The 26,526-nt window shown below is 44.3% G+C and overlaps 1 protein-coding gene across 7 annotated transcripts in view; it reads left to right on the top strand.

The window, feature by feature from the left end:
• PLEKHA1 (pleckstrin homology domain containing A1) overlaps positions 1–20,249 on the top strand; it is a 42,092-nt gene extending 21,843 nt beyond the window's left edge. The window contains exons 5-14 of one of the 7 annotated variants that reach the window (XM_064144226.1): positions 1,779–1,876; positions 4,329–4,460; positions 6,571–6,714; positions 7,902–7,970; positions 12,058–12,122; positions 13,025–13,088; positions 14,220–14,309; positions 15,415–15,455; positions 16,429–16,587; positions 17,746–17,814. In XM_064144226.1, coding sequence (XP_064000296.1) covers positions 1,779–1,876; positions 4,329–4,460; positions 6,571–6,714; positions 7,902–7,970; positions 12,058–12,122; positions 13,025–13,088; positions 14,220–14,309; positions 15,415–15,455; positions 16,429–16,549 — 824 coding nt within the window. In that variant the 3' untranslated portion in view covers positions 16,550–16,587; positions 17,746–17,814. The other 6 variants (XR_010302481.1, XM_064144227.1, XM_064144222.1 and 3 more) reach the window with 6 other exon arrangements.
• Positions 20,250–26,526: the final 6,277 nt, after the last annotated feature.

The raw sequence follows: 26,526 nt of genomic DNA, 5'->3' as shown, positions 1-26,526 counted from the left end.
TGACTTAACTATTTTAATCTATATTACTGCTAAAAGAGTTGAGATACTTGTTCTAAAAATACTCTCAGCCAACGTTCGTACACTGAATTTCAACCTCTGCTATTGCACAAAAGAGAAGTAATCTAATTGGGATACTTTCTAGTTGTATTGATAATTAAATTTGGGTAAAGTTGTAGATAATCATAAATCCCCCTTGTGATCTTTGTTAGATTTTTCTAACAAAGTTTGTCCCACATTTGCCATAGTCCCAGATTCTCTGTGGTCCCAGATTCTCTGAAGGTCCAACCAAAGCAGTTCTGTGATTCTGTGCTTCTTTTGACAAGCAGTTGGCATTGACAAAAGCCACGTGTAGAAACTGGACTGAGCCTCAGTTCTTTGTATGACTAAATGTTCTCTAGGGCTGCCTTCACTGAAGAATTTCAGCTCAGATGTAGCTGCTGATAATGCCTGAAGGTTTTATGACAGATAGTTAAGTCTCCTTTACCATGTGCAGTGTTCTATAGGCCTAGGGAGGGCAGGTCCTCCAGACTTGCACCATCTCTGTGTTGGAGCTCCTGAAGCACTTGGGAAATCACCTGTGTGTAAGGCTTCAGCGATTCCAGACTAGTACTTGGTGTGTCAGCTCAGTGCCATCTACAGATTCATCTGCACATGGCTTCGTAGAGGAGTTTGCCTTCATTGCTTGTCAAGTTACTCCTGTCAGTGGGCCAGCTCTAAAAAGCCTTAATGGTCCAAGATGCTTGCTGGAAGCTTTTAATATTTCTGAGTTACTAAAATGTTTCTGTTACTTTCATGGGAAAAGTTTACATTTATTTTCTGTTTATTTAAATACTAACAGTTGTTGTTTCAAACAACTCCTTGGGCAGTTCTGTATCTTAAATTTCTTTTTGCTTCAAACTATTCACTAGAAGGAAGAGGTCAGAAGAGAAAAACATACCTGTTTCTGACATGTGTTTGCTGCTAGGGATGACCTGAAGAAATCTCATGTTCTAGGCAGAGCAGCAGAATCTGTTTAGACTTTAGCTGCAGAGCTTCAAATTTCTGGGAAGTTTTTAGTCACTGATTGCCTTAAAAGTTAATTTCAAGATATCTTCATAATCTGTAAGGAAAGCAGTTATGGGTTTTCTGTTCTTTTCCTTTTCTCTCTACTGTTGTGCAGAAATGTCTGTGCTTTTGGGATAGAGATTTGTCTGGAGTTGCCAGGTAGAGAGAGAAACTTACTTTAGTGACTTGGCAGAAAAAGTTTATTTTTAAGTAAAATGAAGTTTTCTGTTTTGGCTATTTTTAAATTGATTGGTCCTGAACATCCTATTCTTAGTAAATGATACTGATTTTTCCACAAACTAATGAAAAATAATTAAAATCAGTGTTCAGAGTCATGGTCATGAGTTTGTTCTAAAGGATAACAGATAACTGGACTCAAAGGAGAAGCTGTGAAGTCCCCAGGTATCAAACTTGCTGTTGCTTAGGGCAATGGGGCAATAGCAAATGCTGCTAAAATTAATGGCTTTATTTCTCTGGGATAGAAACAATTTAGTAATTTCTATATGATGCTTTTTAAGTGGAGAGCTTAAAAAAAAGGAAAAATTAAACTAGGATATTTTAAACTCAAGCCTGCCAAATGGATGTAGGGAGCTTAAGATTACTGTTTAGAAAGCAAGCAGCAAAAAGCTTAAGTACTTGGACTTGATTTTCCATCTGCAATCAAATGTTTTTATGATGGTGCTAAGTTTGGTCTTCAATGTCAGTGCTGTTAACTTCTCCTGCTGGTTTTTCAGTTATGAATGCAGGGATGAGAAAATACTTTCTACAAGCCAATGATCAGCAAGACCTGGTTGAATGGGTAAATGTTCTGAACAAAGCTACCAAAATCACAGTAAGTGCTTTACTTGATACATAGCAGTGCATTTAAATGGTGACTGTCTCTAGGAGTTTTAAACCTGTGCCTCTAGCCTTTAATCTCTACAAACAAGCCTTGCCTTGGCTTTCCAAGAGTTGGGGAGAGTTGTACAGAACTCATCCTGTATTTAAATGTCCAATTTCCAAAAGATAAACAAACAAAAAAAAAATCTCTTCTTCACTACACAGGTGATGGTTTTTAATGATGTAAAATTAACTATGCATATTTAAGAGTAATTGAACCCCCCAGTAGACACTTACAAGCAATGAAGAGGTACATTGGCCTGGTGTCAGAAGTTTGTATTTCTCAAAGTATCCCTAAAATGATGAGCTCTTGCCATACTCCTGATTTCATGTAACATCCACCCAAAGAAACATGAATGTATTCTTCTGATAAGGGTTAAATTGCTCTCCTGGCTTGGAGCAGGACAATTTGTTAGCACTTACTGAGAACCCTACATATTGCTTCAGTTATTTCAGAAGGCAGAAGTTATGGGTTTACTTTTTCTCCAGTTTTGGGGAAGTGATGACATAGACTGTTTTGAGAGCACACCCTTACAAAGAAGGGGCTCTGAGCATAGGTGCACTCCTAACTGGCATATGTAGCTTTCTTGGGAGCTACAAAAAAAGTTGCTACTGCTAATAAATAACCTCAGAAGCCTCTTCTCGTGGGAGGTGTCCCTACCTGTGGCGGGGAATTGGAACTGAATGAGCTTTGAGGTCCCTTTCAACCTAAACCTTTCTATGATTCTATAAGCTCAAAGCTCTCTCATTTGAGTTTTTACTAAGATGGCCACACTACAAACAGACTTAATTGTTGCACTTCAAGAAATTGAGTGAATAAAAATTAATTGCATCTATTGAGAGGTAAGTCTGAGAGCTGTTTATCATATGTTTAACTTTCATCCTAAGTGGCTGGTGAAATCTGCTCAGAGGTTATTTAGTATGGCAAATTATTTAATCAGATCATTAAGATCATTCAGTTATTAATTTTCATGTGCTGTAGGTTGTAATTTTCCAGGAGCTGTTCCATGTTTTCAGGACTCTTAAGTGCTGAGAATTCCAAAACAGCTCTGAACCTTTGCAGCCCAGCACATCATGTACCTGTTTGAAATTGCATTCATGTGAGAAGGTGGCTGTGGCTTTGCCCTGTAACACCTCAAGTAGGTGTCTGCGGCGGCTGAAGCACTCACCCGTGAAGCTGTGGCTACAGGTCCCTTCTCTTGAAAGGGAGAAGCCCATGAGCTATGTGCACTAGGAGAATGTCTTACCCTTCAGCACTAGGCTTGCCTGTAGCTGGAGTCACCTGGTACCTGTGTCAGCAAAGCTGGGCCTTGTGCAAGGCTGAGGGGACACCAGAAGTGAGAAAAGGAGCCTGAGGCCACAGCTGCTGAGTGCCAGGAGGAAGCTGTCCTAAGGTGACATTTGTGCTCTCAGGACTGTTTGTACTGCTTTGCAGGCTGTTTTTTCTCGTGAAAGCAGCAGCCCTGGGCGTAGGAACTAGACTCACAGAAGGCTATAAAGTAGCTCTGTGTTTGTCTAGATGAGTTCGGTTTCAAGTTTGGAATGTGCCACAGTCTCGTGTGGATTTCCCTGTGTAGCAATAGTTTGTGTCTCTTCTTTCTGAAGGAGTTTGGATGCTCTAGGTAAAGGTCCAATAGGTTGCTGGCTTGTTTTGTTGTGAAACTCTGGATCTTTCCTTGATGAAATCACTTGAAATTTCCTATGAAGAGATAAGAAATGTTCATGTGTAGTATCTTTTAGGTAGCCAGTGGGTCCATTTCTTTGTGCAAGGGGTAAATACTTGTAATCTAACTCAAATTGCAGTACACATTTTAGATCAAAAGGCTTATTGGGGAAATGAAATTCCTATGCTTTATTAGATGATCTTCTCAAATGTGGCACTGGTTAATGATAGCTAGAAAAAGGTTCCTGAGGTAGTTTGGGACAGTGTTTAGCACTATGGGTAGGATTAATGGAGGCAGCACACAGTCGTGATGCTAAGTATTGGACCCTGAGTGCAAATGCCACGCTGCTCAGGCAGCCTGTTTAACAAAAGCCAGAACTCTTGCCCTGTGTTGGTGGCCCTACTGTGCTAGCTCTACAGGCACTGGGGCACTTACTGCTGGAACTGAAAGCAAGGGAAGAATAACCAGTTCTTCTACAGATTAGCAGTGCTTCTTGAAGATGAACAAAGATGGAATTGATCTTTAGACTGCAGAGCAAGTGGCAAAATGTCTTCATTGGCACCAGTTGCCTTCTGAGAACTAAAGTAGAGCCACTGCAAGAAAGTTTTCTATTTCTAGGCTTTTCACAATTGGAGAACATCTATTAATTCCTGCTGGAGACAAATGAAACTCTTGAGTAATGATTCAGGCTGGTTTAAAGTCTTTGTAAGGCTTCTGTTCATTACCACACTCCCTTTTCAGGTACCAAAGCAGTCTGATCCTCTCTGTCAAATGGATAATGCAAACCGTCAAGCTGAAAGCCCAGGGGGGAAGAAGCAAGTCTCTTACAAGACAGAAATTGTTGGTGGTGTCCCTATCATTACCCCTACCCAGGTAATACCCTTAAAACAAGTGGGCTCTTAATTGATAGAGGAAGCTTGGGTTTGGGCAAGTAAGAACATGTATCACAATATAGTTGTCAGCTTCTCACCTTACTCAGGGGGCAGATACTTTGGTATTGTCTTGGTCCTAGTTTAAATTTCCCAGAGACTCAAAATATAGCTAACAGAACCAATACAATAATAGGATGCCTTCCCCTCTTCCCCACCCCACCTTTTGGAAAGAAATGAATTTGATGTACAGAGGAAGAAGGTAAAACACCACACCCAAATAAATGGTCTTGCCTTGATTTGGAAGTTAAAAGAAAAGAACTTTAACAAAAAATAAAAGGTATTTAAGGCAGGAGTTACAAAGAGGTGTATAGGGAAGGGAAAATAAGATACAAATATATATATATACACAACCAGATTGATGGCAATAGATGGAGAGAGATTTTCAGGAAGGGTTTGTCCACCATGTAGAAGGATGGCCACGTGGTAAAAATGGGAGCAGAATGAAGAAAGGGTGGTGCTAGCAGGCAGGGCAAGAGAGAAAGAAACAGGCAGTTCCTCTGTTTTTATAGGGGGCTAGATAGGAAGTGGGACCCCACTACACCTGGGTTCAGGTTCAGACCACTCCCCAGGAGGTGTCACCCTTTACAGGTATGCACCTTTTATTCACACAGACTGTTTTGAGAATCTTGTTTCTCTTTTTACAAGACTATAAAGAATTATTGTTATTAATAACAACAATAATAATCCCCTCAGGTATCAGTTATTACCTTAAAAGCATCTTTTTGTGTGAAATGAGCTGTTGATGTTAATAATGCCAAAGTTGTTTCTGTCTTTAGCTGCCAGGAGAAGAGGGAGGGGGAAAAAAGGTCATCTGGTTATATATGCACTATGTTAAGAGAAGTAGTAAGGATGGGAGCAGATTAAACTATTGCAGAAAGGCCTTTCTAAAATAATGTGGGCAAACAAGGCAGGAAGTGAGATCCAAGGAACATGAATGTGGTGTAAGGGACTCTGGGAAAAACAATCCAAGTTTTTATAGGAAATACTGGATCATGCAATAAGCATTTCCACTTGAGTGAGAGGTAAGAGTTACCATTGTGCTGTAAAATCATCAACTGAGGCTACAGTAGCAGTGGAGGGAAAAACCTTACAAAACCTGGGGGTTACAAGGGAAAGAAAATAAAGAGCAAAGCAGATAACATGTTTTTTTTTCTGTGAAAATCCTATTTTTGAGCAGACCTTGATTACCTTGTTCAGTTAGGCTCTCATCTGAAAGGTGAGAGATTTCAAGGGCAGTCGATCCATGTGGAATCATCTCCATATGAGGAGATTGATTGAACAGGCTTAGTTATTTTCCACATGCAAAATAAATTAACTGGAGGGAGGACAGAAGAGCTCTGCAAAATCAGAACTGGCAGGAATGGGTAGTGTAAACTGTCTTGCAGTCTAGGATTTTAAACAAAGCTGCTGGGGTGATCAGGTGGAACAAGGGGAAGGAGTTGTTTTACCTTTGAGTAAAGCAGAAGGTATTCCTTGCTAATAGATGGCATGGATGCAAGGAACTTTACTGAATTTGAGAACCTGGACAAGCTCATGGGGGAAGAATAAGACCCCTAACCTGTTTCTGGAACTTCCTTGAGTGGAGAATATTTGCACATGGGGTTAATGTCAGGTAAACAAAACATATGTACCTGGACTGTGTAGAAAAGTAGGTCAGTTGTGATGTCCTGTGGCCCTAGAAGCAGCTTTTTCTTTGCTGTAGTCACCTCCAATTGTTTTGCCCTTAAGTCATGCTACAAGTTTGCACTAAACACCTGAGTATGTCTCTGGTCTAGCTGTGTACAATTCTTCACTGAGTGTCTGTCAGCAAATGAGAATACTCAGCAGTTACACTGGAGCTTCTAACTGGAGCTTGCAAAGTGCCAAAGCAGAGCCTTGGAGAGTTTTATTGGTTCTCTAGACATCCATTGAAATATTTTATTCTTTCACACAACTGGGGCTTGTGAGCATGGAGTGATAAAATTATTTCCTACTATAACTAATATAACCTGATCTTAAAAAAAAAAAATTGAAAATGTTTTGAATTTTCCTGTCTCTTTTTTTTCCCCTAGAAAGAAGAAACCAGTGAGTGTAGTGAAGGGGCTGATAGGAATTATTTGAAACGTTCACAAAGTCACCTGCCCTATTTTACTGCCAAGCACCCCCCAGATAATGCGGTTATCAAAGCTGGCTACTGTGTAAAACAAGGAGCAGTGGTAAGTGTTTGACATCAGAGTCTGAAGATGGTCCTGTTTACCAAGAAGATGGTTAAAAAAAACCCCAGCAAATAAGAAGATATATTGCCAGTAACTTGAGCAAGCACTACTGACAGGATATATATATAAGGCTTCCCCTCCAGCAGCAGCTGATTTTATGTCTGTATTACTTCTCATAATTTTCTTCAGCATTCTGTTGTTGGAGATATTTGGATGTTTTGGAAAGGAAGAGATCTTTTGATGTTTGGGAATGAAAAGTTCTGTGCTCAGCGACTTCCACATGCATGCAGCTAGGAGCCAGAAAGAAATTCTTCACATGTTAAGGGTGGTGGTGAGAGACTGGAACAGGTTGCCCACAAAGGTCGTGGATATCCCCTTCCCAGAGTGTCTTCAAGGCCAGGTTGGATGTGGCCTTGAGCAATCTGGCCTGGTGGAAAGGGTCCCTGCCCATGGCAGGAGATTGGAACCAGATGATCTTCAAGGTCCCTTCCAATCCATTCCATGAATCTATGAATTCTTTCATCTTACAGTTACATAGAGAGCCTCATTTCACTTACTGAACAGAGGCTGAATTTTGAAGTCAACATCCTTTTAATATCACTAAAATGCTTAGAAAGAGCTGATTTGTCAGTTCAGAGAATCAATAGGGCTGCTTGTCAAACTCATCAACACAAGTGGCACTACTCACAGGATGCCTTGCTAAAAGCAGGAGCAGCTAGTTCAGATGAAGCCAGACACAGGTGCTCTGTGAGTCCTCAGACACATTCTCTTGGATTACAAAGCTGCTTTTTATAATGTTCCCCTTTTTTAGCTCAAAGTCATTGAGACACCTTTAATGCACTGCTTCTTAATGTTTCTTACAGAATTTGTGCTGCTGAATTGGTTCAATGGAGATTGGAAAGTTCTTACCACAGGAGATAATAGCTTCTAGAACTGTTAATTATTGCAGTTAACAACAAAAAAAAATGGTTAGAATCTTGCAGGGTTGTTTGGGGAGCATTAGATAAAAATACACAACACATAAATTACATTTAATATGTAAAATTATATATAAATGTATAATATATATAAAATGCTATTGATAGAATTTTAGTTAGACTGTATGATTTCTATATTTAAATGTCTAAAATAGCTAGCATGGCTTTCCTGTATAAATGCCTAAGTGTTTCTGGTTTTTCCTTTACCAGATGAAGAACTGGAAGAGGAGATATTTTCAGTTAGATGAAAACACAATTGGATATTTCAAATCTGAACTGGTAAGTGCCTAAATGTGTGCTGGTTTGCAGTGATAGTTGCAAGAAAATGTATTGGCAAAATGTGCTGCCTACTGTGTAAAACAAGGAGCAGTGGTAAGTGTTTGACATCAGAGCTCTTAGCATAACTTCTCATCATGGGGAAAGACAAATCATCAGGTGGCTTAACTCAGGCTTCAGTCTCCTATCTGGGAAGCTGTCTGCAAGGCACTGAGGAGCAGTAATGCACAGCAGGATGTATTCCACAACCAGCTTGAATTCTGTCTTAGTGTCCTATGTGACTTTGTGCTCTTGAAACAGCTAATCAGTGTGTGCAGAGACAAAAGCTGTCATCCTGTAATTCTTCCTTTTCAGTTGGAATTATGGGGTGTTAATTGTGCAAATTGTCCCCTTGCATTCAGCTTTAGTGCGGCCACACCTTGAGTATTGTGTTCAGTTTTGGGCATCTCAATGCAAGAGAGATGTGGAGGTGCTGGAGCAGGTCCAAAGAAGGTCAACAAAGCTGGGGAAGGAGTGACTATGGGAGCTGGGGATGGTTAGTGTGAGGAACAGGAGTCTGAGGGGAGACCTCATTGCTGTCTGCAGCTACGTGAAGGGACACTGTGGAGAGGCTGCTGCTGGGCTCTTCTCACAGGTAGTTGGGGACAGAGCAAGGGAGAATGGCCTCAAGCTGAGGCTGGGGAGGTTTGGATTGGACATTAGGAAAAAGTTTTTCCCGGAGAGAGTGTTCAGGGACTGGAATGAGCTGCCCAGGGATGTGGTGGAGTCATCCACCCTGGGTGTGTTTAGGGGTTGTTTGGCAGTGGTGCTTAGGGCTATGGTTTAAGCTGAATCTTGTAGAGTAGGGTTCTAGGTTGGACTTGGTGATGTTGAGGGGCTTTGCCAGCCTGCATGTTTCTGTGATTCTGTGAAATGATGGGATCCTTTCTCACAGGCTGCTTTCACCCAGCAGGACAGTCAGGAGAGGCCAACAACTCCACTGCTCAGAAACAGCTCTTAGAGAGTTGATTTCAGTTCCATGATTTTTGATTCCCACTCATTGCTCTTGAGCCTTTTGACCGATTTTAACCAAATGCTAAGTGCCTTCAGGCTTCACTTATAAATGTCAGGTACCAGGGATGGCCTGTGTTCCCCAGAAAGGAATCTCACACTTGGGGAACATCAGAAAATCTGTTCCTGAGGAATGAAGTCTGAGTTGTGGAGCATTATAAATCAAATAAAATCTAATTAACAGGCCAGCTGGAAGAAGTAGAGTATCAAGAACCCAACTTTCAGGCTGTTTCTGAAGAGACCTTTTCCTTTATTCCTAATGAGAGACAACACAACAGTAGCAGGAGTTTGACCTTACATAATTGTTTTTGATGAACTGTAAGCATAACAGAGTTCTAACTCATTGCCTCTAATAAACCCTCCATTTTTATTTAACAGTAAGTAAATCTGAATGCAGATTGCTCACAAGCAAATTCTAGCTCAGTGAAGACTTACACTGTGTGAGAAGCTACTAGAAAGCTGATAGGAGTCCATGATCTCTGTAGGGATTCATCATGCCGCTTTCCACTTGTAACTATTTGGAACAACATAAAGTCCTGTGGTGTGCTCTCTTCTTCAAGCTAATACTCCCCTGCTGCAGTTTGAGGAAGGTATTGGACTGCCCAGCTGCCAGGCAACAGAGAAGTAGATCCTGCTTCACAATTTTTACTGAGATTAGGACTTTTTTCCATTTTTGAGTGTCATTCCTCACTCAAAGTAAGCACTGAAGAGAGGATGCCACATGCTTTTCTTGGACAGCAGTGGTTAGCCCAAGAACTGAATGGTTAGCAGACCTCATGGTGACCACCGTGTCTCATTTAGTCTTTGTGAATGCTGAAGAGGAAAGATGTAAACTGGGTGTTAAGAAGAAGTTCTTTACAGTGAGGGTGGTGAGGTGCTGGCACAGGTTGCTCAGGGAGGCTGTGGAGCACAGAATCACAGAATGTGATCCAAAATTCTGTGATTCTGTGCTCCATAACCTCCCTGGAGGTGTTCAGGACCAGGTTGGATGAGGCCTTGAGTAACCTGTTCTAGTGGGAGGTGTCCCTGCCTATGATGTGGGGTCAGAACTGGATGAGCTTTGAGGTCCCTTCCAACCTAAACCAGTCTATGATCTGCCTGCTCTGAAGCATACACATTAGAGAGGTGTTTAACCTGTATTGGAGAGAGCAAAGATCAGAGCCTACCAAGGAGAAAACATCTGCAGCAACTTACACATCCATCAGACTTACTTATGTCCTCATCAGTCTTCAGGTGGAGTATTGTGGAATCCAGGCAATATCAGATGTGGAAAATTATCACTTCTGAACTAAGGGCTTCGCTGCAATGGGTGTCTGTGTTACAGGAACAATCTTGCACTGTCTGTTTGCTGTATTACTTTAAACTCTGGTGTAATGGAGGAGTGAACTTGGGAAGAGCAGGGAGGGAGAGGGGCAAAATACCTGCAAACACTGAGTTTTATACTCTGTATGTTTGTTGTCCTATAAAGACAAGTGATCTAATGCAAACTGACACTTGAGGATAGTTCTATTTGGGTGATGTTTGTTGTCTGCTGTAAAAACCCAAATCTCTGAAGTATAAATAATAGAAATCGTAGAGGAAGTTGTCGTGCCAAGGCTGTCAGCTTTTGTTTTGTCTGGAAGCTGAAGCTAGATGAACTAGCCCATTTTAAGGGTGCTTAAAGAAAACACCTTAGGAGGTAAAAGAAGTTGTTGGTTGTTTGTGTTTCACTACAACCACCACAGGAAAATACTTGTAGGCATAAGGAGGTGTCGCAGCAGAAGCGAAAGTGTTTGTTTGAACCTTCTCACTCTTCCTGCTGTGTGAAACTTTGTCAGAATGGTAATACTCAGCTGTGTTGCAGTGACAGGGGTTTGAGGTGCCTTGGAACACTTGCAGTGACAGGCCTTGGGAGGATTCAGTTGTGGGCATTTCACAGAATCACAGAAACATTCTGGTTGGAAAAGACCCCCAGGATCGTCAAGTCCAAGTGTTATCCCTGCTCTCCAAAGTTCACCCTTTTAGCTGCTTCTAGTCTAGGATGCAATGAATCTTCTTTAAAGTCAGGGCATATGGTAACAGTTACCAGAGCATCTTGTGTAGCATTTCATAGCTAATGAATAATAGTCACAGTTCAACTGAAATCACAGAATACATCTGGTCAGAAAAGACCTCCAAGCTCATCCAGTCCAACCCTTGACCCAGCACTGAAGGGTCCACACTAAACCATGTGCCTGTGTGGCAGTTAAGCACCTCCAGGGGTAGGGACTCCAGCACTGCCCTGGGCAGCCTGTTCCAGTGTTTGAGAACCCTTTCAGGAAAGAAATGTTTTGTGATAGCCAGTCTGAACCTAGTGCAGCTTGGAACCATTTTCTCTAGCTCTCTGGTTTATCATCAGGGGAAAGACACTGTTTCTTCCTCACTGCAATCTCTCTTCAGGGAGCTGTAGAGAGCAATGAGGTCTGCTCTCAGCCTCATTTTCTCCAGCCTGAACACCGCCAGCTCCCTCAACCCCTCCTCATAGCCCAGGTGCTTCAGGCCCTGCTCCAGCCTTGTTGCCCTTCTCTGGATGGGCGCCAGCATCTCTGTGTTCTTCCTGTAGTGAGGAACCCAGACCTGAAGACTCAAGGTGTGGCCTCTCCAGTGCTGAGTACAGGGGGATGATCACCTCCCTGTTCTGCTGGCCACAGTGTTTCTAACACAAGCCAACTCCCTCTCCAAGTTGCAGCTGTAATAAACTTCTTGAGGCCTAGATCTTGTCAGATCTAGGTTGGACAAGGGGAGTGGGTTGGTGGCTTTCTCCACTATTATAACCTGAGTGAATGTTTCTGAGTCTTTTACTTCATGATTTTGCCTCCTCTTTGTTGCAGGTGTCATGGTTGGTTTAATACTTACAAAAGCAAATTGTTTTAGTTGACATCAACTTTTTGCATGAGTGACTGTCTCAAAACTCTGCTATTTATGGAGGTCTGCTGCTGTCAACTGTTCTGACCACTGACTTTTGGAGCATATTCTAGTTGTAAGATGCACTCTGCTAAGATATATTTGCCTTTTTTTTCAGGAAAAGGAACCTCTCAGAGTTATACCACTTAAGGAGGTCCACAAAGTTCAGGAATGCAAGCAAAGGTGAGGGGAGCATCACTGATGTGGTCACATGGGATGTCCACTGCTTTGTCATGGCTGGACTCTGATTTGAAACAATGGGGAAGTGATGTATGTGTCTGTCATGCTCTTGGAGGGCAGTGAGTAGCTCTGTGTGTAAAGCTGGTGCTGAGAGTCCTGCAGTAGTGGAACTGTCAGTGGAATGTGAATGCACCTGGGCAAGGGTGGAACAAAGGAGCATCAAGCAGTCAGGAGGCAGAGGTGCCTGGGTGCTGTCTAGTTTGAGCAGCTTATAATAGCTGCTCAAACCATTCTGCTTATAATAGCTAAACATGCAGAGACATTACCTTACATTAAATATCTGGATTTAGATGAGAACCTTTCTCCTGCCATTTCCTTCCCACCAAATTATGAAGGAATTAAATGTCTTTGTAGCAGTCTGTTGGTTTTAGCAGGGTACAGCTTAGCTAATACCCAAAATAAAAATGTGGGGGCTTACAGAAATGTGACCAGAACAATAAATATCTTTAAACTTAATGTGATGTTTCAATTAAAACAAATATATAGAATAGCAACATGCTACTGATGAAGAGCCTCAGGACTGAAAAATGAGTAAGAAGTGCTGCTTTTCTACTTGGCACTTAACCAAATAACAATGGTAGAGTGATAAAGAAAGGCAGAGGGCTTTGGAAAGTAGAGGTTTATTCAGTGATTGAATCCTTGTCCCTGGAGGTGTTTTAAGACCCAGAGATGTGGTTTAGCACCAGCCTTGGTAGAGTTAGCAAGTGGTTGAACTTGATGATCTTAAAGGCCTTCTCCAAGGAAATGATTCTGTGACAAGAAATGCTCAGGCTCTCTGCACATCTGGAGTCTTTTTGAAAGAGAAAGTTGTACTTGCTGCTGAAGTATTTCTGTTTCCTTCACAGTGATATAATGATGAGAGACAATCTCTTTGAAATCGTAACAACTTCTCGAACCTTTTATGTACAGGTAATTCCCTTGTTAGACTTTGGGCAACACCAGAAGGCTGCCATAGTCAAAGCAAAGGAGATGGTCTGCTTTCAAAGTTATGCTTAACTATGCCATGGATTTCAGAAAGATGCATATGTGAAATGTTCCACACAGCAGCAACTGATAGAAGTAAACCCCAGTGAAATCTTTTCATTTGAACTAGTAAATGTTTATTAACACAGTTCTCAGGTTCAAGTTGGTTGCCAGTTTAAAATATCTACTGAAGCACATCAGCTTTTAGATTGTTAGTCCCTGTTTGGTAGTATGTAACCACATGCACCCTATTCACTGCACCCTTAGGTCACTTTCTGAATCTTTGGCTGTAATACAAATCACAAAGATGTGCTTGTCCTAGCTCTGTAAGAATGTGGTGCTCAAAGTACTGGAAATCAGTTTTTGAGTTCCTCTTGTAGGAGCAGAAGGGCCTTTGTAGTCTGCTAGAGGTGCTGTTGCCAGATGCTGGGCTGTGAGCTGTCCTATAGCTCAGCATAATGAAGTGACATGTTGCAGATGTTTTTTACTGAGTGGATGCACTAATTTAATTGAGCTGCAACCTAATTAGGAGACAGCTTTAGGTTTCTGTCATCTGTCTTCATCCCAGATGAAGATGCTGTATTCACTGATTCTTGCTGTGTTGACTGTTGATCTGTTGCATCTTCTAAGTAGATGGACAGCTGACCCTTGGCAGACAAGTTTTTATTTGGCTGTAACTCTTCAGTAACTGCTACAAATGAAGTGCAGCAGTGACACAGAAGTTATATCATTGGCCAAAGTCTGCTAAGAGTCCCAAAAAGTTATGTCTGCTAAGAGGAGTCAGCAGAACTTCAAGACTATCTGTGGGCACTTCACTGAAAGTAAAAATTTGAGCCTAGAGTATACAAATAATGTAAACCCACTTATTTCTTACTTAGTGTTTTATAGAACTGCATACATCCAACAGTAAGCTCAGGGTAGAAGTTAAAGGAATGTCTGGGTGGTTAAGAAATGGTAGTCCTGATGACTTTCAGTAGCAGACTGCTGAAGGAGGGTGAGGCTGTCCTTAGAATGAAGATGATCACCTGGGGAAGCTGGGAGGTGGTTGTTAGAGATAACTGCTGTGGTTTGCTGCAGGCGGACAGTCCAGAAGACATGCACAGCTGGATCAAAGCCATTTCTGGGGCCATTGTAGCACAGAGAGGACCTGGAAGATCAGCAGCTTCTGTATGTTATTCTGAGCTTCAGAGAACACGTGATGAGTTGATGTTCTCTTGTGCACATGAAGTTCCAGCTGGTTTTCCCTTCTGCCTGTCCCCTTTCCTGTCCTGTAGTCAGGTGGTGTCTTTGCATGCACTCTCCTACAGACTGGCATAAAACGTTTTTGCAGTTTTAATTGAGCTTCTCTTAGTCTTGCCTGTATGGACCTGTGTGTGCACTGTATTGTCTTGAACGTGTAGATAATGCAAGTGCTAACCTTCTTCTGAGGTCAGTGAGGTCTTTGTCACTACCAGTCCAGAGTCAGAATTGAAACCTTCTAGTTCCTGCAAGACCTTCCTGCTCATTGCTGAATTTTGCCATCAAGTGGCAATATCCTGATTTGGATTTGACAATCACCTGATCTGATTGTAACAGCTCTCACTAGCAGACTGCCACTGTGCTGTACCTGGAGATACAGAGCCAAATGTGAAGTAACTTCTCTGAGAGATCTCTGCTCGCATGAATTGGTTGTTGCTATAGAGAATGTAGCCTGACCACCATCTAGCACCACTGAACTGAGGCACTGTGAGAAGTCTTGGTCTGTGGCTGCCAGAATGTCACATGTACAGTACAAAGTACAGGAACTTGTGAAAAGCAGTGAGGGTTCTGTGGTGTCACAGTGTCCCCAGGTACATGCAGAGTTAACAGATGGAATATTTTGCAGTTCAGGTGGTGCAAGCTGTGGTTCTTACTTCCTGGCTGTGGGATGGTCTGTAATAAACTGAATATATCATTACCCCCATAATCTAAAATCTAATCATTTAAATCTGCCTCTGGTCTACACATTTGCATCGATATTGTGCTTCTCTTAATTAAGTTCTCTCAATTAGTATTTGCAGCTGGGAGCTGCTTCCTTCTTTTAAGTAAAACTTCAGTCATGGATTCTGTTTCCCTGTGGGGGGAATGAAAATATGCAGAGAGCTTTTCTTCCTTGTGTGCTCTTTTTTTTTTTTTGTGGGGCTAATCTAGCAATCTAGCTGTGACTGTCTGCATCACTTCTGTCTTTTCCCCTCTCCTCTCTTCTTTCCCCAAGTATAGGTTACTCTAATCTTAGCTTTGCACTGTGTTCCAGATGCGGCAGGCCAGAAGGCTGTCGAATCCTTGTATACAGAGGTATACATCAAGAACTGGTGAATGCAGCACGTATGTGGGCTCTCATGTAAACTTGCCTTCTTAACAGAGGGCTAGGACTAGAGACTAATTTGCACTCTAAGAAACTAAAAATAATGCTGCCTGTTGTCATAACTAACTCCTGAATTAGATCCTTCACTTGCAGGTTTGCACCATTTTGTCTTACTTGTGAACAATTGGAAATGAAAACTGGCAAACCCCGTGTTTGTGCTTCAAAGCATACTCTGTGTTTAAAGATGAGTTCTGTGGCACCTTTTTTGAGAGGAAAGTATTCCAGCTCATTTGCATGAGAGTTCATATTTCCATTTGACTTTACTCTTCTGTTTTGAAACTGCGCGAAAAGCAAAATGAAGTTTAAGCTCCCCACAAACAAATGCAGATGAGTGCACCCAAAAATGCACCTTGGAACTCTGGCAACTGGAAGGACTCTGTCATAGCCTGATTTGCATGGCTTGGAAGTCTCTGCATGAAATTCTTAGTTCAACCATAGAAGCATTATAATATGCAATTGGTGCTACACTGTCCAAAGCAGTACAGCTTAGGAGGGATACAGCAGCATAGCCTCTTAACTGTGAAATTACAGTCAGAGTGGGGAGTAAAATCTGAGTCTCCTCAAGTGCAATTGAGCAAAGTAAGTGCTAACAGCCCTTACTCCCGTTGGAAATAAGATTATTAATAAGATTAGGATGTACATTGCTGGATCACATTTAGGGGTTGGACTTGAAGATCTCCAGAGGTCCCTTCCAACCCCTAACATCCTGTGATTCTGTGGTGTTCTCCTAATGGAAATGTTTTCTGTTGGAATACATCACATTAGTCCATACCTGACTTGATAAAAATCATCTGAAATGCTTCACTGGATTTGAACACAAAACTCTAAGTCCAAAAAACAGTTGCATAGCTTCTTCACCTCCCAGTATTCATTTATGAAAAGGAATACATTTGTACTTGGCAGAATCCAGTATGGTGAAACTGAATTCCTGTCATGCTGTCTGAAAAGAAGCTTGGAAAACTGCTATGGAAAACTCAGTCTTTCATTTCAGATGTGTATTTGCATCTTGGGCACACATCTGTGATGTTGTTTGGTGGACAGACACGCTGGAAACAAGCCTTGGTTTGTGTACAGCCCTGGGTGTGCAGATTCCTTTAGTCATGTACTAACACTGGCGATGGCAGAAGTGGCAGCAGCTGCAGCTCCTCATGCATGCAGAGGGAAGCATTCAGTACATCATCACACCTCATGTTGGTCATACCATTTAACACCATATCCTGCCCTGGGCATCTGTGAGACAGCCTTACAGAACTGATGGGTGCAATGCAGAGCCTGAGGAGGTACAGCTGTAGGTCAGGCAGGATAACTTAGCTCATCTAAAATGGCACTTAGTGCTTATGCTGTAGGTGTCCAAATCATTTCTAGATAGCCTGGGAGCTTTTTCTCTTGGTAAATGGTGGAAAATTATTTTCTCAGTATCAGTCTAATGGAGTGGCAGGTAACAGTAATGGACACAGACAGAGAACCTGCCAGTTAGAATCGTAGAATCAAGCAGGTTGGAAGAGACCTCCAAATCATCCAGCCCAACCTAGCACCCAGCCCTAGCCATTCAACTAGACAATGGCACCAAGTGCCTCATCCAGTCTTTTCTTGAACACCCCCAGGGGTGGTGACTGTACCACCTCCCTGGGCAGCTAGATAGAACTGCTTAAAGTTCAGGGGTTTCCTAGGTCCATTTACTTTGGAAATTGTTGCACACTGTTGATAGCATAAAATAGCTACTGTTTGTTTGGTCCCTGGAACAAGCTGGGAGCTTGGTAGCCCAAGAAGGCAAAATGGTGAGACATGCTTTAGTGCAGAGTTCAGGCTTCAGGTACCTGATGTGTATGTAACACATTTGTCTCTTGGAAAGAGGTCTCTCAATGGTCTTCCCAATGTGTAGCTTCAAAAGGTTACTTAACAACTCAATCAAATGAGAGGTTTCAGATTTCTGCATTGTGTGTCTGAAAAGCCACTGAGCCCAGTTGGAGACATTGACTTTCCTTAGCTGAAGGCCCTAATGTTGCTGTCACATCCTGCTGTAAGCTCACATTTAACAGCACATTGGCTCCTGCTGCTGTGGCTGAAGCTTTGCTTTGTGTGTTTTCTGTCTTGAGATTGTTCTCTGTCTTGAGTTTGGTATTTTTTGTTTGTGTGTTTCCTTCTGAGAGTGAAATCTGAAGCTGCAGCTTTCCAGCACGGTGTGGGTGGCTGCAGCTGACACAGGCTCTTCTTTTGCAGGAGCATACCGAGTCTGCTGCCGAACCCAACCATGCTCTCCGTTCTGCCCTCCCAGCCACAGCCACCTCACATTCCGCAGCCGCTCACAGCAGCCCTCTGGTCCCAAACCCTCACGCCAAATACCCTGCCCTGGAGAAGCGAGGATTTCACCAATCTTTTACCAAGGCCAAGCCAGGGAGCTACAAGATCCAGGCTGTCGCTGCAAGAGAATCAGCTTCCAAAGTGACTGAGCGGGGCCTCTCTGAACCCCAAAGTAAAAATGGCACTCAGGAACAGGATCCTGGCCTGGTGGATCTGGATGATGCAAGCCTTCCAGTTAGCGATGTGTAGTGGGGGAAGGGTTGGGAGAATGATCCATTTGTTCGGTCCTCGGATTTCCTTGTTTGGGCTTTGAACCAAAGAAAATGGTAGGGAGGGAGGGAGAAGAGTGAGCAGGAGCACTGCTGTTCAGACACGTGTGTGTGTGCTGCTCTGCACACCTGGGTGGCTGTCCTGTGTTTGTATATTGCCTTGCAGCCGAGGGCAGAGATGGGCCTGAGGTGTTTTCTCAAAGCCCCATAGTAAGTCACTTACTAGGGAGGGGCCAAACTGCACCATTTAGAAGGAAGAAAAATAAAAGCAAAGGACTAAACAACAACAAAGTACTTCTGCAAGAAAGCAAGGTACCAGCAACTTCTTATTCCTAATCTGGCCAACTCATTCAATTCACAACCAATGCTGTGTTGTGGAGAACTTGCTGCCAGCAAATGTGATCACTGAATTCCGTTTGGAGCTACAGTAGAATCGGAGGCATGGGTGAGAATTGTTTCTCCCTGTGACTTTCAGCTGCCAGGAAATGCACAGAGCCTTCCTTCTGTTCTGGAGGTTCAACCCATTTGTTGTCAGAGCAGGGATTCTGAAATCCCTTTGAATTCTAGTTATGGTGCTGTAAAATTTCCACTCAAATAATATTTTGGATAGTCAGCCTATTTTTGATGCACTCCTCGAGGGTGGGTTCGAACTTCTTTGCACATTTGGGTTTTAATAGACTGCACGTAGCAGTGTTTGGGAGGGGGGAGAAGAGAGTCTGGACTTGAGAATTTGACCACTTCTAGATCTTTTGAACCCAGTAAGGTTCCTATGGTGTTACATTAGGCTTTGCAGCAATTTGCTTTCAATTAAATGTCTAAATGTATGGGTGGGTAAGTGTTTTGAGGATGAGTTTGCTTGCCAGCGCTTTGTGAGCAGTTCTTGTTTCTAGATGAGAGCAGCAGCAAACCGTCTTGGTTTAGTTGTGTCTGGTACTGAGCTGTTCACAGTCCTGCAGTCGTGGCCTATAACTTTTTTGTGCACTAATGAGCTAAGTGCCTGTGTTGTTTTTCTCACGTCGTGGAAACACTTTGGGATTAAGGATGTACGCAGAACCATTCCTGGTGGGTTTGAGCCATGGCTTGGAGTTGTTCCGAATAGCTTAGGTCAAAAGAACTGTTCAAAGCAGAAAATTTAGACCAGGGGCAGCAGTGTTGCACCCACCAGCTGTGCAGGATGGCTCTGAGCAGTGACTTTATGTGCACACTGCACTGGGGGCTTCAGTGATGACAATGGAAAGAACCTTCACATTTTAAGTATTGGCTTAGGTCGAGCGTGTCCTGGCTTCTTGTTTCTGAGCAGTGTCTGCTTGAATCAAAACCCCACAAATCTCTCGTGCTGCTGCTTACTGCAATCCAGACTGCCCAGCTCTGTGTTACTTTTTGTCTGCTGGAACCTAAGATACATATCATACAAGTCCCATTTTCTCTCCAGCTCCCAAATTGACTTGCAGCTTGACAGATACAGATGGCTTGACCACCAGAATTTGTTGATCCAAGGGTAGAAAAATTGGCATCATCTAAGAATGGAATTTCAAAACCTTAAATGATGTCAGCACCTTCCTGGTTTTTGGGTTGTTTTTTTTTAATCCATAAGCTAACTAACCACTGTCTGAAGGCAGTGGTGTTTGTAAATGACTGGGTTTGTTTGACTCCTTTTAGATGTATGTGAAAACTACCACGGAATTGGAAGTTCCTGTAAATGTCTGTACTACTATTGTAGGTTTTAGCTACTCTACAGGTAAACCAACAGCTCTTTACAAGCTTTTCTTTTCACAAGTGCATTCCACGTGGAAGCCACTTTGCATTGAAATAGCTTTACTGTAGTCTAACATCTGAAATCACTCGCTCTGGTACAGCTTTCACACTGCATGGTCATGTTATTATAGTCTGGTATTGGCAGTTCTACACATCGGGTGGAGGTAAAGCAGCTCCATTATGGGACTTAGAAAAGAGGAAAAAGGAGGAAAAAAAAAAAAGAGAAGAACTACTGTTGTAGTTCAGTAGCATAGGGAACTATTTGTGGTTGGTAATTGTCAGGGTCTCCTATTTATCAGTACTTTTATAAATCTATGAAAATTGTTAAATTATTTTAGAAACAGTGCTGTAAATATGTCACATTTAAATTGTCAATAAATCACTTTGGGTAACTTAAAATACCAGTGACTGAGTTTCCTTGCACCACGGTAAAGGATTTGATGAGAACAGTGTATTCACTCACTAGCATTTAAGAGGTCAGATTCTCACAGACCCTGTAAGGAGAGGCTGAGGGAGCCGTGGTTGGTTAGCCTGGAGAAGAGAAGGCTCAGGGTGGACCTCATTGCTGTCTACAACTACCTGAAGGGAGGTTGTAGCCAGGTGGGGTTGGGCTCTTCTGCCAGGCACCCAGCAACAGAAGATGGGGACACAGTCTCAAGTTGTGCCAGGGGAAGTACAGGCTGGATGTTAGGAGGAAGTTGTTGGCAGAGAGAGTGATTGGCATTGGAATGGGCTGCCCAGGGAGGTGGTGGAGTCACCATCCCTGGAGGTATTCAAGAAAAGACTGGATGAGGTATTTAATGCCATGGTCTAGTTGACTGGATAGGGCTGAGTGATAGGTTGGACTGGATGAGCTTGGAAATCTCTTCCAAGCTGGCTGATTCTATGATTCTTTATCCTGCTAGAATATCTTTCTTTGTTCTTCAAATCCGATCAGGTTGTGTAGCCTGAGAGAGAAACTGAGCAGCATGAGCTAATTTTTTTTTCTCTTGGTTCTCAATGTTTTGGAATGTTTTGCTGTTATGCAAACCCATCAGGTTTCTCTTGCATCGGTGGGAGGGAGGATGTGATGCACAGCAACCTCAGAGGACCATAGAATAAGTCAGGGTTGGCAGGGACCACAAGGATCATCCAGTTCCAACCCCCCTGCCATGGGCAGGAACACCTCACACTAGATCAGGCTGCCCAGAGCCTCATCCAGCCTGGCCTTAAACACCTCCAGGGATGAGGCTTCCACCACCTCCCTGTGCAACCTCTCTCACCACCCTCATGCTGAAGAACTTCTTCCTAATATCTAGTCAGAATCTCCATATTTCTAGCTTTGTTCCATTCCCCCCAGTCCTATCACTCCCTGACAGCCTAAAAAGTCCCTCCTCAGCTTTCTTGTAGCCCTCCTTAAGATACTGAAAGGTCACAATGAGGTCACCACATCAAGTTAACCATCTGGAAACACTCAAACACCATCTGAAAGGGGAACACCTATGCCCCAGGAGACCAAAATGTTAACAAACCTTTCTGGCTTCTTATGCTGTTGCATTAAGAAAGGTTCTCTCTCCAGTGCTTTCCCAAAGCACATCACCTGGAAGCCACTCACTCATCACACCTGAGCCACTGCATTTCTCAAGTCCGCTTATCTCCCTTGCCCAGTTGCACACTGAGTCAGTCTGTCTCACAACACATTCTTCAGGTAAAGAACAGCAATAAAAATAATTTATGTTTTTATAACTGAAGTTTCTGTGTGCCCAGCTCCTGCCTGGGGGCTATGCCAGGCACTCATACAGCTGTGGTCACACTGCCATCCAAATGCACACACTACTGCCCTTAACACTCTGCTCTGCAATGTGCAACTTCTAGGTGTCTTGAGGCTTCTGTTCAAGCAGATGGCAGCAAGCTGTGTGGCACAGTCAAAGTTCCAAAGGGCAGGTATGCCATCCAGAAGGACCTGGTAAGGCTGGAGAGGTGTGCCCAGGCCAACCTTATGACATTGAACAAGGCCAAGTGTAAGGTCCTGCACCTGGGTCAGTGCAATCCCAAGCTCAGTTCCAGGTTGGGTGGGGAATAGCTGAGAGCAGCCCTGAGGAAAAGGACTTGGGGGGTCTGGGCTGATGTAAAGCTCAACATGAGCCTGCAGTGTGAGTGCAGCCCAGACACAATCCTGTGCTGGTGCAGCAAGAGCAGTGTGGGCAGCAGGGCAAGGGAGGGAAATGTGCCCCTTGGCTCTGCTCTCCTCAGACCCCACCTGCAGTCCTGGGTGCAGTTCTGGAGCCCCCAGCACAAGAAGGACATGGAACTGTTGGAGCCAGTCCAGAGGAGGCTACGAAGATGCTGAGGGAGCTGCAGCAGCTCTGCTCTGAGGACAGGATGAGAGTTGGGGCTCTGCAGCCTGGAGAAGACTGTGAGGAAATCTTGGAGTGGCCTTCCAGTATTTGAAGTGGGCTAGAGGAGGGCTGTGGATGCACTATTGACAAGGTCTTGTAATGCCAGAACGAGGAGGAATGGGTTTAAAGTGGCAGAGGGGAGATTGAAAGTGGGTGTTAGGAAGAAGTTCTTGATAGTCAGGGTGGTGTGACACTGGCACAGGTTGCCCTGGGAGGTTGTGGAGCACAGAATCCATGTGATTCTGTGCTCCACAACCTCCTTGGACCTGTTCAGGACCAGGTTGGATGAGGCCTTGAGCAACCTGTTCTAGTGGGACATGTCCCTGCCTATGGCAAGGGGTTGGAATTAGATGATTTTTGAGGTCACTTCCAACCTAAACCATTCTGTGATTCTACCCAGCTGACCCCTGGGCCAGAGCTGGTAGGAACAGTGTACATGATTGTACCTTTGGTGGCCCAGCTCCACTTAAACTAGGTGTTCTCAGCTCTCTCTTAGCATGACTATGCTCCAAAAGCAGCTTGGTGGCAGCAGTATGGAGCTGGCATTGCAGTAAGGTCCTTGGTGCTTAACCAAGTTGGATACTAATCCATGTACAGCAAACCAGATTGTCCTTCCTGCTAATAAAGTTCAAAACAAAATGCAAGTGCTGGCTGCAGCTCAAAGGAGCTGGAAATAGCACTTCTAGTTCGTTTATGTTATTGCATGCACCTCTGTTCCTCAGCTCGCAGCTTTTTAATCCTCTAATTGTATCTTCACCTTTCAGACTTCCACAGCCCATCAGGACCTGACCTGTGGTCACTGGGGTGACTTGGATGCTCCTACTGCCTGCTGCCTTGCAGGTTTTCATTTGCTGACTGCTCGCTGTTCCTTCCTTACCGAAGAGGGAATTGAATGACTGCTTCTAGATCTAAACCCACTGCGTTAGAAACTCTAACTGCTGAATCTGCAATCCTCAGGGTGGCTGCCGAAGGGTAAAGGCTCAGGATGTGGTCTGACAAGCTGGCAGCTGCCTTCACGCAGCACCGGCAGGGCATCAGCACCACCTAGGGGTAATGCTGCAGCCTCGGGCGCAAGTGGCTGACTCGGACGATAGCTGAAGTGGGTTGCTGAATCCTAAAGCCGTCTTGACATTCCAGTTGTGAGGTCACCCAGGCTGTTGGCTTTCAGTCGTTAAACTCTTGCTCTGTGTAAGCCTCGAACAGCCATGGCAACAAAATACTGGCGACAACCCAAAACGTTCCGTTCAGCCCGAGGCTTGGCTTTACAGTGCCAGTTTACTCCTGAGGCAGCTGTGGTGGTACAGGGGGGCAAAGGGAATCACTGCTAACTCCTGCAGTGAGCAATGGGAATGTGAGGCTGCTGTCATGATACGAACTGTGCAGAGCAGTTACAGGTAGCCAGAGCAGAGAAAAAAACATTTGAAAGGTAAGAAACTGCAGAGCTAACACTTGGAAGTGTGAAAGAGCAGATAGATCAGCACAGAGCATTGATGGTAAAGGACCTGGCAGAGACATCTCTTGCTAATAGCTGGAGTGGAGGTCAGGCAGAGTAGCCTGTGTGTGACAGCAAAGCAAACACAAACCTTAGATGCCTGTGGGAAATGTGTAGGGCCAAAGCAATCACTGCTTGCAAGGCAGATACTCAGCAGCTTCTGCACCAAGCTGAGCTTTTGGTTACTGCAGGACCCAACTAGTCTGAATCAAAGAATCAAACAGGTTGGAAAATACCTCTAGGATCATCAAGCCCAACCTATCACCTAACCCTTCTAATTAACTAATCTCTGGCACTAAGTGCCTCAGCCAGCCTCTTAAACATCTCCAGAGATGGGGACTCCACCACCTCCCTGGGCAGCCCATTCCAATGCCAGTCACTCTCTCTGCCAACAACTTCCTCCTAACATCCAGTCTAGACCTCCCCTGGCACAACTTGAGACCCTGTCCCCTTGTTCTGTTGCTGGTTGTCTGGCAGAAGAGATCAACCCCCACCTGGTTACAATCTCCCTTTAGATGTAGGCAGCAATGAGGTCTCCCCTGAGCCTCCTCTTCTCCAGGCTGCACACTTGCAGTCTCTCCTCACAGGGCTGTGCTCCAGGCCCCTCACCAGCCTTAATGCCCTTCTCTGGACACTTTCCAGCATCTCAACATCGGAAATTGAGGCTCCCAGAACTGGACACAGCACTCAAGGTATGGCCTGACCAGTGCTGAGTGCAGGGGCAGAATAACCTCCCTTGTCCTGCTGGCCACACTGTTCCTGATCCAGGCCAGGATGCCATTGGCCTTTTGGCCACCTGGGCACACTGCTGGCTCACATTCAGCCTATTATCAACCAGTACCCCCACGTGCCTCTGTTCCTGGCTGCTCTCCAGTCACTCTGTCCCCAGCCTGTAGCTGTGTGGTGTAAGAATTGTTCTTCCCTGAGCTGTCATTTGAATAATTTTACTTGTTGACCTGGGGGGTTTGCAGTTGCCTATATGGGGTCAGAAGTCAAACTTCTATGTAGAAGTGAGTTCCAACTGCACACAGCATGGCAGAGCATCTCCTGCATTAGCAGGAAATGATGACTTTCAAAGGCCAATCTTCAAGGGTTTATCTGTTATAATTGATGGAGACAGCAATGAGCACACCAACAAAGTGCACTCTGATGGAGTGGGGCAGAAATATTCCTGTTCTTACAGAGGTTCTGTGTTGATTTGTGGTGGGAGTGGGAAGAAATCGAAGAGGGGAGCATTTTTAGTCAAAAAGTTAACATGCAATTTAAGAATTGAAGCTGTGCTATGTATAGTTTTACCTTCCACTAGTTTAGTGTCTTAATATTCATCTGTATTTTGGACCACAAACTATCTACTTGATGCTCCAGGTCACTAAGCTGCTGGAGTATTTCTGAGATCTTCCCTGGCTGTAATGAAGGTTGCACTCCAGAAAGATCAGATGTGAGTCCTGTGCTGCCTGAATCATGTCCCAGGTGTCTGCCTTGCTTTTTACTTCAGCTTTTCTGTACAGCCTCCCTGAGAAAAAGGAAGAACGAAGCAAGAAATGGGTAGATTCAGCCTGGATCAAGAAGTTCTTCAGCATCAGGGTGGTGAGAGCCTGGAAGGGGTTGCAAAGGGAGGTGGTGGAAGCCTCACCCCTGGAGGTGTTTAAGGCCAGGCTGGATGAGGTTCTGGCCAGCCTGACCTAGTGTGAGGTGTTCCTGCCAATGGCAGGGGGGTTGGAACTGGATGATCCTTGTGGTCCCTTCCAACCCTGACTGATGCTATGATTCTACTCATTAGTAACAACAGTATGTTGTGGGGTAGCAGTTGAGTATTCCTCTTCACAGTGACACTGTAATTGGGGATCTAGGCTTACACACACTGTAATCAGTGTGCAGAGTGAACACAGCCATGAAGGGTTTCATCCACTCTGCTGCACCATGTTCCTGGCGTTCCCATTTCCCTACTGAGTGCATCAAGACCTGAGTGCTGGACACTCTCAGCAGGTAGGTGTCAGCAGCACATGTTCACAGCAGTGCTTCTGTGTTCTGGAAGATAAGATTAATTCATGAAGCTTCAAGCACCTGGAGTGAGTCCAGAGGAGGGCAGCAAAGCTGGGGAAGGGCCTAGGGAGTAAATCTGATGAGGAGAGAGTATGGAATCTGGGGATGGTTAGTGTGAAACAGAGAGCACTGAGGGGAGACCTCATTGCTGTCTACAGCTACCTGAAGGGACATTGTGGAGAGGCTGCTGCTAGGCTCTTCTCACAGGGAATTGGTTTGAGGTGCTTGAACACAGTCAGAGAAGGGCACCAAGGCTGATGAGGGAGGCTGGAGCACAGCCCTGTGAGGAGAGGCTGAGGGAACTGGAGGTGTTCAACCTGGGGAAGAGGAGGCTCAGGGCAGACTTCATTTCTGTCTACAACTACCTGAAGGAAGGTTTTACCCAGGTGGGGTTGGCTCTTCTGCTAGACAACCAGCAACAGAACAAGGGGACACAGTCTCAAGTTGTGCCAAGGCAGGTTTTGGTTGGATGTTAGGAGGAAGTTGTTGGCATAGAGAGTGATTGGCATTGGAATGGGCTGCCCAGGGAGGTGGTGGAGTTGCTGTCCCTGGAGGTGTTGCAGCCAAGCCTGGCTGGGGCACTTAGTGCCATGGTCTGGTTGATTGGACAGGGCTGGGTGCTAGGTCGGACTGGGTGAGCTCGGAGGTCTTGTTTGATAACAGATAAAACAAAGCCTACTGTCAGGCTGCAGGAGAGGCTGATCTCTTCTCCCCTAACCCGTGCAGAGAGCAAGGCTGAGGCTGCATGTTGGGGTCAATTCCA

The sequence above is a fragment of the Pogoniulus pusillus genome, chromosome 6, assembly GCF_015220805.1.
Source record: "Pogoniulus pusillus isolate bPogPus1 chromosome 6, bPogPus1.pri, whole genome shotgun sequence".
Classification (NCBI taxonomy): Eukaryota; Metazoa; Chordata; class Aves; order Piciformes; family Lybiidae; genus Pogoniulus; species Pogoniulus pusillus.
This window is presented reverse-complemented; position numbering and strand designations above follow the sequence as displayed.